The 17,792-nt window shown below is 28.7% G+C and overlaps 1 protein-coding gene across 10 annotated transcripts in view; it reads right to left on the bottom strand.

Moving 5' to 3' along the window:
- Window positions 1-17,792, bottom strand: part of LOC122633899 (synaptotagmin-5) — a 93,771-nt gene that overhangs the window by 15,189 nt on the left and 60,790 nt on the right. For 5 of the 10 annotated variants that reach the window (XM_043822355.1, XM_043822354.1, XM_043822357.1 and 2 more), the window contains one exon: window positions 14,446-14,812. In XM_043822355.1, coding sequence (XP_043678290.1) covers window positions 14,446-14,812 — 367 coding nt within the window. Of the gene's footprint in view, window positions 1-6,474; window positions 6,973-8,296; window positions 8,341-9,115; window positions 9,732-14,445; window positions 14,813-15,012; window positions 15,147-17,792 lie in introns of those variants that run through there. The other 5 variants (XM_043822359.1, XM_043822362.1, XM_043822360.1 and 2 more) reach the window with 5 other exon arrangements.

Genomic DNA, 17,792 nt, shown 5'->3' with positions numbered 1-17,792 from the left:
ATTATATTATGTTAATTCTAATTAGCGCGTACAGTTATTCAGAATATTAATAATTAATATTAATATCGTTGAATAATTAATAAAAGATCAAAATTCGATCTTAAATATGATGAGCAATTATAATTAATTAAGTTTCTTTTTCCAACTTCTTTTTCTTTTTTTTATGAATTAAAAATAATAAAATATGAAATAACAGTGTTCAGAGATTGTTCAGAGATTCATTGTAAATAACATCGAAGCAAATAAAATATATCTAAATGTATTTAATGAAATACTAGTTAAATTCTCTTTGCGTCCTTCTCCTTTCTCTTCTGTTCTTTTCTGTTTTTTTCTTCTTTTCTATTATCCCCTTTTTATCTTTATTATTTTATTGTTTATTCTCACGGAGAACGGTTGAAATTTGTCGTCGATGTCTTTACAAATATAGAGTTGAACAAATAAATTTCTATTTGCTCGCTGGCCTGTTTGTTCTTGCATCTTATGTACGTACATATAGATAGGAACATATACACACACTAAACGCACATATATACATACATACGTATGTACATATGGAATGTATCTTATCTGTAGTTTGAGAATGTGTAAACGTTTATCTTGACTTAACATTTCGATGAATTAAATTAAATAAAATTGTACATTAGTACATAATTGGATTTACTACTAATTATTTTCATAATAATTCTTGAGAACGGTAAAAGTTTTCACTTTTTATAAGTATTACAGAGAAAGAAAATAAATTTCGATCTGTTCGATCCTATAAAAGAAAAAAGAAAATAATAGGAAAACCATACGACAGAGAATTCGTAAAAGTTATTAGCTATGATGTAACTTTATTGTATTTTTCCGTTGAAATGATATAGTACCTTTTTTGACGTCCTACAAAGAAAATGCATTCAATGTCTAAATCTCAACATTGACACTATGAAAATACTATCATGATATACATATGTGTGTGCGTGTGTATAAGGTAGACCATATAAAATATAAACGATGAAATTATTAAATAGAATAATTTATAATTTCTTTTTCAAGTATTAAATCCGATATATTACAATTGCGAATGTTTTCCAATTGTTGAAGTTTTTGTTTCAAATTTTCCTTAAAAAAAGAATAAAAAAATAGTGTCTGTTTTATAGTCTAAATATCCCACCCTGTATATAGGCATACACAGACATGCATATAAGTATTTGTGAGAAGTTACTATAATATGGAGTTATGGTGAAACTTATGGTCTTTAACGGTCTTGTTGTCCCACGAAAAAGCTCTATATCTTTATAAGTCTGACATAAAAAGATCTCACGAGAATTCTTATTTCTTATTTTCTGTTTCATTTTTTTCTCGAGACGCTCTTCTAATATTTTTTATTTATTTTAGGAGAGAGAGAGAGAGAGAGAGTGAGAGAAAGAGAGTCATGCTCAGTGTATTATCTAATATATATTTTAGCGAAGCCACTTTCGATAACATTTCTTTTTCTCTGTATCTCTTTCTTTCTTTCATCCTTTTTATCTCTATATTTCCATTTTCCTTTTCAACGTGATGGTTATTGTATAAACTGTTCCTTGTGCGAACGATGACTTCGAAAAATCTCGATAAAGCAATATTATCTTGACTCTACTGAGACAACGTTGTGAATAAAAGTAACAAGTAATATAGCTGACGAATTTGTCAGACATTGATTTCCTTTTCGATCGATTTTTTCTTTCTTTCTTTTTTTTTTTTTTTAAATGCTGCTTGTATTTACAAACGTTCAACAAATTTATTTCCTCTTCCATGTCCCCTTCCGTGTAATTTGTTAAAGTAATAAAAATTAACGAATTAACGTAACTGTTAAACATTGCGTTGTTAAACAAAGTTTCATAGATTTACAAATAATATACTTTAATATTTTTATAAATTGAATATACGAATGAAATTTTAATTTCATTTATGAATAATATTTTCTCTATGAGTATTAGAGACGTTTCCAAGCACGTAAACGTAATACATATGTATGTATATACATTTTAATCAGTGCAATCAACGTCTCTTCTTTCATTTATGAGTGATCCTTATTGGCCAACGTGTGGGGGTAGCTCGAGTAAAAGGTGAAAATTAAATTTGCACGTCATTTCGAGTCACTCACTCATTCACTTTCTCTCTTTCTCCCTCTTTCTTTAGATGTATTGAGAAGAAGATTAATGTTATTTTTATAGCTGATCATAAATCTCTTTTCGATAATAAAAGGTCCCAGCTGGTATTGATAAGAAAAAATGAAATAGAGATAGATTAAGGAATATCAGACACGTGGTAATAAGGATAACGAAATATCGTATTCTCTGACTTCCTTTCGTTTTTTTTTCTCTTAATTTACCTCTTTCTCTATTCTTTTTCTATTTATTTTATATTGTCTTTGTCTCTCTCTCTCTCTCTTTCTCTTCTTCTATCTCTCTTTTCATTATTATTTTAATATTTTAATACAAATTTTAAACTCGAAATATTTTCTTTCCTTTGCACAAAGGTGTTACACATATATTTTTAAAATAATAAATATGCATCTTTCTCTCTGTTTCCGTCTTTTTCTTACTATTTACTTTATACTATTTTTTTTTTATTCCGCTCATTATTTTATTTAAACTTCAAGCTTTCGTTTCTTTCCCCTATATTATTTCTCAGCGAATATAACGAAAGAAAAAAGAGAAGAAAAGAAAATATAAAAAAGAAAGAAAAAACCTTCGAACAAACCAGTAATAGTAATTCTTACAATGAATTTGCACGAATCATAATATAATACTATATATTAAAATAATCGTATTACAAATTAAAATTTATAAAAATCAGTATTGTTATCTTCCACAAGCAAATATAATAAAATATATCTCTACCCTCCTCCTTTTCCTTTTCTCTTTCTTTCTTTACGACCAAGTAATGACGTAAACAAGAGTTCGTTATAACGATAGCAAAACGATGACGTTATCGTATATCATAGTATTATTAAAAATCTTTACGACGTGTATTGCTGCATGATAGAAAGAGTCTAACCTATCTATCTCTATCTTTCTTTCTTTCTCTTTCGCTCGTTCGTTCGCTCGATATCCATTATGAGGCGTAACGTTCGACACACTTTTTAATCTCGAGTGTTATAAAGAGCCTTATTACCGTATGCACTCGGTTATATTTCGTTAAAAGTTCGAGAGTCGATCGTATTAAAATTGTAAAAATGTAACGCACAGTGAATCATCAGTAGTACAATCATTTTTATGGTCCTACGATCGTTTTTCAGTAGTACAAACTTTCTCGACGGCTTCTTATGTTAGTGGTGTCGTTACCATGGTTCGACATGATTTTTCACCTTTCTTTTTTTTAAGTAGAACGACGACCGTTATGACGGTCCAACATTTTTCAGTAGTACGATCGTTGCGATAGTCTGTCATTAGTAAGTAGTACGAGTCAAGCATAGACGACAGTATCTTTAAGTAGTACATATCAAGCATGTACGAAAGTATCTTTAAGTAGTACAAATCAAGCATTCATAATAATATCTTTAAGTAGTACGAGTAAACGTCGATGAATTATATTTTTAATACGTTCGTATTACTACTACAGATAATAAATAATTTAAACGTTTTTACTGATTATTATCGAAGTTAAAATGAGTTTAATCTAATGAATGATAAATATTCTTGTTATATAAAAAATGTATCATAACTTTTTATCGTTTTACACTTATGTATGTTTCAATAAAATGATAAAAATATCTATAATATTGTGTATTTAAGTTTAAAAAGAGAAATAATAATTTGTATGTGAAAAGAAATACAATATGATTATAATGACGGTATTGTTATTGTAATTGTAATAAATATAACGACGTGAAAAAATGTAATAGGTTTTCAACGTTGAAGAGTATGATAAATATGTGATACGTATGTTGTTACATGGAATAAATGTAATACGATATTCGAGTCTCACAAATATCTCTCTCTTTCTCTTCCTCTATCATATTGAAAGTACGCCATTGGCCATCATCATTCGACCTCGATTCATGTTATCTGGAAAAACTAATTGGATTTTTTATTCTTTGTCTTCGAACTATTTGTTAATATATATCACGGTAGATTCACTTACAAACGATCTTCAAAGAATTTTCTTTCCTGACCTGAGATAACTTGGCTTTAGAGTTTCTAAAGAAAATGATGTAATACGATATCAGTATTTTGTTTCATTCTTTAACGAGCAAGATACACACACACACACACACACACACACATAGGGTATTTCATAAATATTAATCATATGTACAAGTACATTTGATTTCTATTTAATTTCTTTTTTAGATTAACCTTTGAGAAGTAACTGTGATATCTCTTTCTTTTCTTGTTTTTCAAAAGAATTATTTCCTAATGTTTTATATACATTTGTTCGTTTTTAATTACGAAGTGTAGAATTTAGTATTAGTTAAAATTCTTATTGCGTTAAACGAGAAAATCCCTGAATGGTATTATGAATAATATATTGAAGGAAAAAATAAAGATAAATATAGCGATTTCACTGGTAACATTATTTGTACGGAATATAATCGGTTGAAAAAATCATCTGCATGTGCGTTTAACTGAAATCAATCTTTGAATTCGTTCGTCGAATGCACGTATATAGTAGGATTATAATATTCAGAGCAACGATTTGTATTCACCAATCGTTGATTTTAATTTATTCTCTCTCTCTCTCTCTCTCTCTCTCTCTCTCTCTCTCTCTCTCTCTCTCTCTCTCTCTCTCTCTCTCTCTCTCTCTGAATATAAATACATATATGTATAGTTTATTTTTGAAAATAGTAGAAATCTAGAAATCTCTTAAAAAAGAAAAAAAGAAAAAGAAAATTAAAAAATAAAAAAGATAAAATACTTTTCATAAATAATAAAAAAAAGAGATCGATCTGTACAGAAAACTACGATCTATATATTTTTAACTATATTTCTCTTTATATAATATGTATATATATATAAAATAATAATGATAATTTCTAATTTTTAATCACAATATTAAAAAAAATTAGACTTATATTTTTAAGTTGACACATCTGTCAACTACAATTTTTTATTTATATAGATTAAATTTTAATTCATATATTTATATCGACTACGTCGAGTTATTATAAATCGAAAAAAAGAAAAAAGAAATTTATCGATTGTTCCAGAATCAAAGTACATGATCTTATGTACCTACCTAAGTCTCATGAGAACGATCTCAAAAGTATATACACGTATATATTATATATATATATACATATATATATGTGTGTGTATGTATGTTCATAGAATATATTTCGAAGAAGACGAACGTTTCAACTTGCGTGACATGAACACGATCGGTGCTTCCTTGGAGGTTTATCCCAAGAGGAAAGAAATATTTTTGGTAAGAGATGTTCTTGCTAGGCGAAGAAGACATCATTGGATCGATATCTCGTACTATCGATAGAATACGATAGTAGTAATAATACATGTACATACATAAATGTATGATGTGAATTTTAAGAAGGTAATTCTATTTTTTATCCCTTCGACAATTTTTATTGTATATTCGACGATATATTATTAATAATTATTATATATAATAATGGAATAATAATAGTATATATGATATTACTAATTATTATATATAACAACAATCGTATATCATATTAATAATAATTATTATAGATGGATGGAAAAGAGAAAAAATAATAAATTTTGCATATCTAAAAATCTAACAAATATAATAATCGACGTTGTTAGATTTAAAACGATTCGTTAGAATTCAACGTGAAGTATCTCATTGACGGTTTGACTGAACGTCGATAACATTGATATTCGAACTAGGAAGCCAGTTCAAAGGGATTCAAAGTCACCTTTGAAGTTTTCCTTAGATTATTTTTTCCTTTTTCTTTTCCTTTTCCTTTTCCTTTTTCTTCCTACCTTTAGAAATGATCGGTGAAGAATACGTAACGGTGAACTTGGGATATATATTTTTGAACGTTTCGTTCAAATTGATATTTGAAAATATTTGAAATGATCCTTTTACAATAAGCCGATTTAAAACGAACGAACAATTTTCAAACAACGTATTTCCTATTATATTTTTATAGTACTCCTCAATTTTATGTTAAGAAAAAATTATCTCTTTCCATTTTATATCGCTTCTACAATTAATCAATCCCTATTCAAACATTCGTTCGTTCACTCGTTCATTTATTTTGCATTTCAAATGCCTAAAACCGAAAATCAATCGTGCACCATTCATTATTTTTCAATTAACAAATTCAAAGAGTAATTCGTATATAATGAAAGATAAAAAAAAACAAACAAAAAAAAAAAAACAAGAATGGGGAAAAAAAGGTCGATGGTAATCAGTAGAAAAATATTGAAAAATGTTGAGATAACACTCATCGTTTTAAACGAAGAAGAAGAGGAAAAAAGAGAAAAAAAAAACCAAGAAAGAAAAATCATAGGAAAAACTGACCTCTGAACTAGTCGAAGTTGTACTGTCAGCACTGTCAGTATTGGCAACACTTGAAAGAGGTGACCTGCTCCCTCTTTGAGCCCATTTCCCTCTGATGATGGCCACTCCCGTGACCATGCCGATCTTGCTCGCTGCACTTCCACCACCGGAGGAACTCGTTCCTTTCTCCGTAGTATTTTTTCCAGAACCAGAACCAGAAGCACCTCCTGTCCCTCCCCCACCCCCACCTCCTCCTCCTCCTCCTCCGCATGCTAACTCCAGAACATCCCCCAGGACTTCCGACAATTTATCCGGCACTTTGACGAACGCGTCCAAGATCACAATTTTAAAATAAAGTCGCACGAAAATTTTATTCAAATCTTTCTTCTTTTCTTTCTCCCTCTTTTTAATCTTTCCTTTTCTTTTCTTTCCTATTCTTTACCTTTCTTTTCTTCTCCCCTTTCTTTTTCTTTAAACTTGGTAAACGCTTTCCGAGCTTGGGAAACTTCAGTTAAGTTTCTGTAAGTTAAAATTAGAAACGATTGTTTCCTTTCAACATCGTTCTTTGTCGAAAATAACTGTTTTACAGTATGTCTAATTTAATTATGAACACGTTTTGATATAATTGAAAAATATGTTTCTCTGTTTTTCTTTTTTCTTTTCTTTTCTTTTTTTCTTTTTTAGGAGGAGGAGAGAAAATTATATGAAATAAAAATGATTCGTAGGTTTCGCAGTGAATAAATGAATTATTGGAAATTATTGTTCTTATGAAAGATTTGAAAATAAGAAGGAGATATTCGAAATGAACCGATAGAGATACTGTAAAAATGATTCTTGTAAATATTTTTAGAAAAATAAATAATTAATCGTCTACGATGATTACTCAATATCTCTTAACATCTCTCTGTCTCTCTCTCTCTCTCTCTATTTATTTCTATCTTTATCTCTTTTGATTGTAGTGTGTAACGAGTTCGATGCGAATCGTCAAATAAACGACGATAATCCTAACTTTCAGTTCGTAATTCAGTTTTGAAACGAGCGTTTGAATTTCCATGACGGCTAGAACAGCGTTGCGTTAGTAAGATTATGGACTATGTTTCAGGAAATTCGTTATGGTTCGTAATAGCGAATTTAGATAGATATCATAATCCTAATCTCTTATTCAAACATTTATGAGCTTTTAAAGAGAAAATAACATTTCAACCGTAGTCTCTTGACCTTTCCGTTTTTTTTCTTCATCATTTTTTTTTTACATTTGGAAACGTACAAAAAAGGAAAAAAAATGAAAGAAAAAACAGAAGAGTTTATTAACTACTGTGCGATTTTTTTCTTTGAAAAAATTATTTTAATAAGCATAATATAGACATATATGCGCGCACACACACGAACATACGTACTCGATAATTTTTTATTTGTACGAAAAAATAAAAATTCCCTCCCAAAGTTTACGATGGACGAGTCGAATGCGATCTTTAAAATCTGACTATGTTTACGGTTGTACTACTTAACGAACTCGATCACGGTAAATATAGTAGAAAATGTCGATGTTTGAAAACGACGTCAACCACCCACGTCTTCAACTACAGAATTTATTTTTTTCTGTACTTTTCTTTTGAAAATAATAATAAAAAAAAAAGAAAAGAAAAAGAAAAACGGTTAACTACATCCAGAAATATATATATATTTATATATATATATATATAGAGAGAGAGAGAGAGAGAGAGAACGAATAAGGAATCGTACAATTTTCTGTTGATAACGAAAAAGAAATATTGAAGAAAAAGAGAGAAAAATAAAAATAAGGAAATAATTGGACTATCTGCTTGGATAAATCGATATTTACCTTAATTACTATACTTTCTTTTCAATAAACGCATGAATTCCTTCCTGCTTTCAACACACACACACACACATATATGTATTTATAAAGAAATATTAATTAAAATTAAAAATAAATAATAATGAAGAAAGGGACGGAAAAATTAATTAAATTCCGAATTAAATAAAAAGAAAAAGAGAGATAGAAAAAAACGAATGAAAGAGAGTAGATATATAAATATAAATATATATATATTTTTTGTTACTTTTTTAGACTTTTTTTATATATTTATATTTTTTATTTATGTATATTATTTACTATTATATAACAAAATATAGAAATGTTAAAAAATTCAACTTGAACTTTACGCAAAACCAGGTATTCAAAAAAAACTCGTTATCAATCAAAGTACTCGACCCTTTAATCCATGCAATCTCTCTCTGTTTCTCTTCTATTGTTTCAAGATGGATTAGCTTGACTTAAAACGTATTATCAAGATTGTCTAGTACCCCTCCCCTTCTCTCTGTCTTTCTTTCAAGTAGAATATAATCATCTCATTTTAGAGAAAAATCATAATTTATTCAGCGAAGTAAAAATATTGCTATATATACCAAAAATGTACTATATATACATACGTATACATATATAATATATATAGCGTGAATTTTGTTGTACTAATATTGATAACAATTCTTATTAAAAAAAGAGAATAAACTTTTGTTGCTGATAAATAAAAATGAAAATAATCAACGATAACAAATGATAATATAACAAAAAGGGAGATCTCTCTCTCTCTCTCTCTCTCATTCTCTCTTTTGCTCACAATAAAATTATTATTATTACCATAATTAATAATTGTTCGCACTAACAATATGATTCACGAGATTTCATTAAAAATGACAAATTTGAGAGGTTTATCGTTCTTATTTTAAATAAGATTAATTGATTAATAGTATAAAAAGGAAAAAAAAAGGAAAAGAAATACGGCACAAAGATTACAAGAACGTGAATATAAACGTGAGATGGAACGCAGCGAATGTATCACCACGAACTGGTGAGAGCAGACTAACGTTCTGCTTCTATCTAAGCCTGGGCTCGTGTGCAATCAGCAACGGCGAACATGGTTGGAGGTGGTGGCAATCCTGGTAGTGCTGGTACTGGTACTGGTACTGGTCTGTTGCTGGTAGTAGTGTCGATGGTTGTGGTGGTGGTGGTAGCGATGGTGGTGGTGGTGGGAGGCTCAGTTCAAAGAGTGAGAAAGAAGAAGAGAGTTGCCTGGACTATATTGGAAAGGGTGACAAGAGAGAAAGTGAGAAAGAGAGATATAGTATGCGTGCGCCGCAACAGGTTACTCTTTCACCCTTTTGATACGCTCCTGGAAACGTTCCAGTCGACGTCACTATCCTTATTCCTTATTCCTTTCTTCTATTTTTCCTTTTGCTTTCTTTTTCTTTTTTTTTTAAACATGCTTCTTTTTTCTCTCTTCCTCTATTTTTTTTCCTTTTCTTTTCCTTTTTATTTTTCTCTTTTTTTAAATCCTTCTTCTTCTTCTTCTTTCTCTTTTTCTGTTTCTTTTTCTTTTCTCGTTTTATCCTTTCATTTCTTTTCTCTATCTCGTTCCGTCTATTTTTCTTTTCTTTCGAATATGCTTCTAATATGTCCTTCCATTTAGTTCTATTATGTTTCTTTTCCTTAAGCCCTTTTTACTTTTCTCTATCGATTATGTTTTTTTTTTTTTTTTTTTGGAGATATTTCTAATAATCCTTTTTCTATCTTTCCTTTTCTCTTTCTATATATGTGTATGTATGTATGTATGTATATATATATATATCCATCTCGCTGTCATATTCTATTTTCATGCGTGTATCTTTTCCATCTGTAATATTATATTTTATTATTACATTTCTTACACCGTCTATGCATATATCCGAACATAATTAAAACTTCATACGTAGTTCTCTCTCTCTCTTTCTGTTTTCTTCTGATTCTTTCTCTCTTTAGTTTTCTAGGTCAAGCTTGATTATCGAACGATTTCTTATATAGCGAGATATATGTTTCCCTTCCAATATTATTCACGTTTCCTTATGATTTTTCATTTTCTAAAGGGTACTAGGCGAAGGACGAAATAATCGTTGAGAGTTAAATCGATTTTTAGATAACGTAGATAACTATTTACCAAAGACTAAATGGAAGTGGTTAAATGTTTCGTGCAAAATAATGGTACGTGGGACAGGATAAGGAATATGTTTCGTGTAACAGTAAAGTTGTCCTTGTGTCTTTTGCTTCGTATATGTAAATGCCATGGGGAGTATAAGGTAAGAGATTTACGAGGCATACAGTATAGCTGAAATAAATAACAATTTCCTTTCGAATTCAATTTCCGTCGGAAACAATAATACGTAAGAGAGGATGGAGAATGTATAACGGGTGTAATTTTCCAATCGATTATTATTCAATATCTCGACGATTGAGAAAAATTAAGAAAAAGAAAAATGATTTTTCTCTTTTTTTTTATTTACGTGGAAAATTATATTCACAATATTTAGCATTCAAAGAAAATCGTTGATTTGTTAACACTCAAGAGAGAAATTAAAACAATAACTTTGAAAGAATATTACATTTTTTCCATAGCGTTAATTGTAAACTAAATGAAATGCCATTCGTTTTGTTCGTCTGAATAAATAATAATCGGTTAAAAGAAATTTCATAGAGACGTTAAGGAACAATTCCGTTTCTTCTTCATTATTTTCGTTTCTCATTACTTTTTCTCAATCGTAATTCTTTTTACAAATGTTAATTACGAATTATTTCGCCTGGAAATATTCCAAATATTGTCGGTAATATATAGTTTGATTTCTTTTAAACCCCTGTAAGTAGATTATTATCTCGCATTGCACAAATGTACGAATGCATTGCCTATCGTTAGGGGACTAAAAAAATTGTCTTTTTCTATTATTTATTTATTTTTGTTTTTCTTTTAATTTTATTTCAGTAATAATTTGAAATAAAAATATTGTTTATCTTTCTCATCTAATCTTTCAATTTATTAATAATGTTAAAATTTTTTACGAGGTATGATATATCAGAAAAATCTCATAAGATTTGGATATATTCGTTCTAGTTTCTTTTATCCTCCGCTTATGAAAGATTATTCTCGCGTGCAGTTTTTAATCTGTTATTGGATGAATATAAAAAAAAAAAAAAAAAAAAAAAAAAAATAACGAAATCCGAGAAAGCAAGAGAGTGCAACTAGTCATCATAGAATCTTTTCAAAAAAGAGATTATATTGTTGCGGATCATTTCGTTGAATTTTTTAATGAATAAAACATGTTATCTAGAAAAAAAAAAGAAAAGAAACAAAAAGAAAAATCGCCTTCGAGAATATTATTTCAATATAATTATTATTTCTCTGGAAAGAGAATTCGTTTATACAAGACAGTAACGATACGACAACGACTAATGAATTCATCGTCGATAGAATGCATATCATACACGTACACACACACACACACACACACATTTTTTTTTTAACAAGAGAGTACCATCAATAAACCATTTCCATTCATTTATTTCATTTTATTAACAACAGAAAATTTTTATTAACTTTTATACTACATATTCTCTTTCTTTCTCGCTAAGTGATTTTCGATAACCATTGATGAAAACATTTCAAAAACACACATCTAACATATATATACATACATATACACATACATACGTATATATATAACTCCTCTTTATCTTTTTTTTTATCGATACATGTTAAATAAATAAATGAAAATTGTTATTAATCTTTGTATTACTCTCTCTCTCTCTCTCTCTTTTGCTCTCCCTCTCACCAAACGATTTTCGACAACCATCGATGAAAACATTTCAGAAACATACTTCTCCCCACCCCCTCTTTCTCTATTCTATTCTATTTTCTCTATTTATCACTACATGTTAAATAAATAAATGAAAGAACAAATTAAATACTCGATTTGAGAGAATATACGAATAATTTGACAAATACAATTTTATCTACCTTTGATCACATATATAAATTATTTAATAAAAATATGAATATTCGAGATATTAATTTTTAATATTTACAAAGGAAAAATTAAAAAAAAAAAAGAAAAAAGAAGAAGAATCCTTTTTCCTATTATAATTCATCCAATTTATATGATTATAAAGTCGAATAAAAAGAATTCTTTCGTTTCTCTTTCAATTAACGAAATCAATTAACTTTGTTGGAAATCGTAACTATATCGAACTACTACGTTCTTTTCTTCGAAGGTACGAAGAGAACTAAAGCTACGTTTATTTCTTTCAGTAATTTCTCGTTAATCGTGATTTGAGAGCTTCGAAAGTGATTAGAAAGAGAAAGAGAGAAAGAGAAGATCCTCTTGTACAGAATACTTTATATTTTTGTTTTACAACTTTTCAATGATAAACATTTATATTTTATTCGATTATTTTTCTCTCTCACTTAGGTTTACTTTATTATATTTATGAATTATTAATAGGATTGTTTGGTTGAAAATATTATGCAAGTTTATGCTTGTTTAAAATTTTCAGTACACTTTCATTAACTTTGATATTAATCTTTTCTGAGATCATCCATAATAATTTTTAATGGAATAAACAAAGACATTAAATCGATCCATCATCTCTTTTTAACTCATCTGTTAAAAATGTTATTTTTCTTTTACTTCCTCTTCCTCTCTCTCTCTCTCTCTCTTTTTCTCTATACGTTGCGATTGAAAGGACGATATAGTTCGGTCAGTCGTAGAGTGCTGCTGTATCGATCCAAATTCCAGATTCTATATATTCTCTGTTAGGACGTCGAGAACGGTTTCCCGTGCGTTTACACACACATACACGCATACAAATATATATATGTATACCCATGCCTACGATTGCGTGTACCGTTACGATAAGTGCGATAACGAATTTTACGTTCGTCAATTTTGATAAAAATCTGAAGTATATCTATAGATTGATCGAGATATCGATCTCCTGTGTTTTTCAATTTAGAACAATTTTGGTTTTTGTTGTTTAAATCTTGCGATTCTATAAAAAGAAAAACATAATATTTTCTTATCTTCGATATAAAATTAAAAAATACTTTTTATTCTCAAGAGAGATATAATTTAAAGTTCGTCTAACTGGTAATAGGAAAAATGTTAATGAGGTTCAATTTGGAGTTTTTTTTTTTTAGAGACGTGTTTGTTTAGCTAAAATAAATTCTTTTTTATCTGACTTACGTCGACCTTTCATTTTTATAAAGATTTCAAGGATTTAGGACGATATACGAAGGCGCCTATGGGATTTGATTAACATGAATCTATTGACTTTCTATATCTATTTGAAAATTTATCATTTGTATGCATAGGATCTAATAGTGATATTATATTATATATATTCATGTCGCTTATATACATCTTTAACGAATTTAAATAAAAATATTTTCTTGGAGAATTATGTAATATAAAATATGATAATTACAAATAAATTATAAAATGTTTACGATATTAATTAGTTAATAAAATAATTAAGTCAACTGATATGACAATGAAAAATAAACAGAGGAATTGTTAAACGTTAAGATATTACCTGAGATGGATAAAACAGAATATCGACAGTCTTGTATCGACAGTTCTGTTTTATCGATAACGAATACCATTATCGACAAGTTTTACACAAACGATAATACAGAATCCTATAATTCGAATACAATTCTACTTTACCATACCCATTATAGATATTACCAACATTTCTAAAAAATTCTATCGTACTTAAACGATATATAATTTCAATATAGATATATTTATAAATTAATATTTTTTATTGAAAATTTATCAAAATAATTTTCGAAATGTTTATGACGTTCTCGGAATGTTATGAGTATCCTATAACGATTAGATTTTCGAATACGATATTGGAAATGGGATTGAATTATAATGTAAGCCACGAGTTCGCGGTTACAAATTATTGGGAACGAATCGAGGTCAATTATACTAATTCGACAACGAATTGATAGTTTTTAACGAGTATCACGAATTTCCATGTAATTACAGGATAAACGTATCGATGTCGAACGAATTTAAAATAAAAAATAAGAATAAAAAAAAAAGAAAAGAAAAAAAGTCAGAAGACAAAAAAGTAAAAAAGAATTAAAAAATACTCACAGTTTTCTGTACGGCATAATAACTTTGTTGTGGTTTTTTCCAACAATCCAAAACGTAGGATGTCGCAGCAGAATTGTCATGACAGGAATGTTGATGAATATCAGATGTTTTTTCGTTGTTTTTATTAGCGGTTGGTGGATCTGGCCATCGATCGAGATTACTCCAATATTTTCCTTTGCGTTTAAAAGCGTAATATCTATAGACGACTATAGTCACTGCCACTACCAAAGCCAATCCTGTGCCTGCAGCTGCTCCAAGGACAGCTGAGGAAACCATTGAAACCATTTCTTGTCCTTTCTCAAAACACTTAAATCCTTTTATTGTCTTTTTATCCTTTTCCTTCTCTTTCGCTCCTCTTCTCCTATTTCTGAACAAAAATGAAAGGATTTTAGTTGTATTAGACGTCGAAAACAATTCGATCAATTATAACAGCGGATTTATTTGATTGAAATCGTTTTCAAATTGAAAATGTCTTTTGTATATATATACATATACATATATACACATTATATATACTAAAATTTATAGACGCACACACATATACATATATAAAATATATATTCATACTTGTAAACTTTTGTGTTTTCGTTTTCCTTTCTCTTATTTTTTCTTTCAACACATGTGCACTTGTACGACTAGTTTCCCCATCTCGCACTTGTTGTTTCTTTCTCTTTATTTCTTTTCCTTTAAGACGTAGTCGTCTTGAGATTTACACACGAGTGAAATTATGTTGTATTTCCCGGAGGAAAAAGAGAAGAGAGATAACAAGGTTGCATGCATAAAAGTAGTAAAGGGTGTCGTCCTATTTTCTTCGACGATATCTTATGACATTTTCTTCGTATCTCGTTTAGGAACTTTTAGAAACTTTTTCTGTGATTTATATACTTCACAATTGATTAAAAATAATATATATGTATAGAAAGAATAGATTAAAAAAAAAATTGAGTAGAAAATATGACCATTACTTGCATTATTCAAAATAAAATGAATGCTATCAGGAATTTAACGAGCCAGAAGAAATATCTGCACCATTGTTATTTCGATTTTTACGATTCATCGAAATGACTAGGAGAAATCAATTTAGAAATACGGCATCGACGATAGTACTCTATACTTTTACGGATTTCTCGTAAATCTTTATTTTCATGGATGATACTTACAAAGACTTTATCTCGTTTTCTCGATAAAATATATGTATATGTATGTGTGTATGTCTGTATATATAAATATATATATTTTTTTTTATTTTTTTATTTTTCAATGAGTTGATTTGAGATTTTAACAGGCTCAATTCATTTTACAATTGATAACAATTTTGTTCTTATCGATCATTAGATTGACAAGTATAGACGTAGACATTGATAAAAGAGAACAATCAGAGAATTGGAAAGATTACGGAATCGAATCGCTCAAGAAGAAACTGAATATCGTTTATGGAAAGGAATGGAACGTCGTTAGCAAAGATGTCAGAGCCAAGTTTTCCAGCATATAGATCTTCGAAATAAAAATCTTTTGAAAATCGATAGCAATTTAGTTACGAAAAGAAAGAAAAAAAAAAGAAGAAAATAGAACAAAGGAACATATTACAATTAGGTATATTCAATTTTATCCAATAAATTTTACAATGAATTTGTATGATTTAAAAAAATTGACCGCGTTTGTATTACGAGAAAATGAAATTATTGTAAAAGTAAATGTCGATAAAATTAATTGTGTTTGTACTATAAAAAAGAAATTATCATGAAACTCGATACGTTTTATTACTAATAATACATTTCTATAAATTATAAAATCGCGTTTGTATGTAATAATTATTATAAAAGTAATAATTAAATATTATTAAATTCAATCGAGTAATATATCATTCACAAATATTGATTTTTTAAAAGGAATTAATTTATTTAAATTCGTCTTTTTGTTTGCTCAACACATTCAACTGTATGTTATTAAACAAATCAATTGAACGGATTACAATATGGATTATTCGATAATCCAAAATTTTGCCCGAAATTATATGCGATAATAAAATACCATATCTCCGTGTGAAATATCTTTACATTAATATCGTTAATATGCTATTTCTCATGGAACGGATTACAAAATCCGATGGAATTCACCATACAAAGGGATTATACTTCATAGTCCATTGTGTGATTATTACTAGAGATTATGCGAATAATTTTAGAGTTTCATCATGATTACGTGTGAATTAATTCTCTCTCTCTCTCTTTGTCTCTGTCTCTGTATATCTCTCTCCCTTCCTTTCTGTTATTGATTTCCATGAATTCCTTTATCGATTAAATATTATTTGATCTTTTATTTAATCAGTAAAAATGATTAAAGCATAAATAATTAAATATACAAATCTATATTGGGAAAGTGTATATAATATAAAAGGAAATCTTTCTTTTCATTTTTGTTCTCGTACGAGTATTATATACAATACAGATTTTTTTCATACTGATTATCTATTTTTTTATCTTTCTCCCTTTTTTTTCCTTTAGAATTTCTTTCTTCTTTCAATATTCATCTTCGTATTAAAGTATGACACGTGCCCAACGAGATAGGCGTCATTCACGCTCAAGCGAATATTGCGAGCGTTGTTATTCTTGTTATTGGACGAACGTCCAATTACACTCGTCTCGCAATATCATCATTAACAAGTGTGCAAGCTCGTTACGATGAGCTTAATAGATTTATCTCGAACGAGGACTCCATGTCGTACAGTTTTATTTTTATTGAGAGAAAGATAAATAAATTAAAAGACAATTGATTTTTCCTAACGAAAAGGAAACTTAAAAAAGAAAATAAAAAAGATTACAAAATTGAAAAGGAAAAAGGAAATATAAAAATCGTTTACCTAATTATTTCTCTTTTTTTTTTTTCTTTTTCTTTTTACATAACGTTTAATTCACTCTTCTCGTATTCCAATGATAACGCTCGGTCAATATAACGTATAGTATCGATTTTCTCACGGATTTTTATCTTCAGTTGAGATTTGTTATCGCGATATACGGATTATAGTCATCCCTCCGACTTTATTATAGCATTAAACTTTCGTACGATTCGTTTAACCTCTCTCGACGATCTCCTGTCTAATTTGGTAGACCCGAAGGCGAAAAAGAAAATTAAAAATTTCGTGCGCCTTTCGTTGTGGTCCTAAGTGTTTTAGTAGGGGAACTCAATGGTGTGGTCGGCCGAAGGGTAGGTAGTAAAATCTATAATATGAGCCGACGATTTTTCAGTAGTACGAACTACGATCGATCAGACATCGTGATTTTTCTATTTTATTTCTTTTCTTTTCTTTTCTTTCTTTCTTTCTTTCTTTCTTTCTTTCTTTCTTTTTT

This window comes from Vespula pensylvanica, chromosome 13 (genome assembly GCF_014466175.1).
Source record: "Vespula pensylvanica isolate Volc-1 chromosome 13, ASM1446617v1, whole genome shotgun sequence".
NCBI classification, from domain to species: Eukaryota; Metazoa; Arthropoda; class Insecta; order Hymenoptera; family Vespidae; genus Vespula; species Vespula pensylvanica.
Note: the sequence above shows the minus strand (reverse complement) of the source record. Positions and strands in the feature narration are given on the sequence as shown.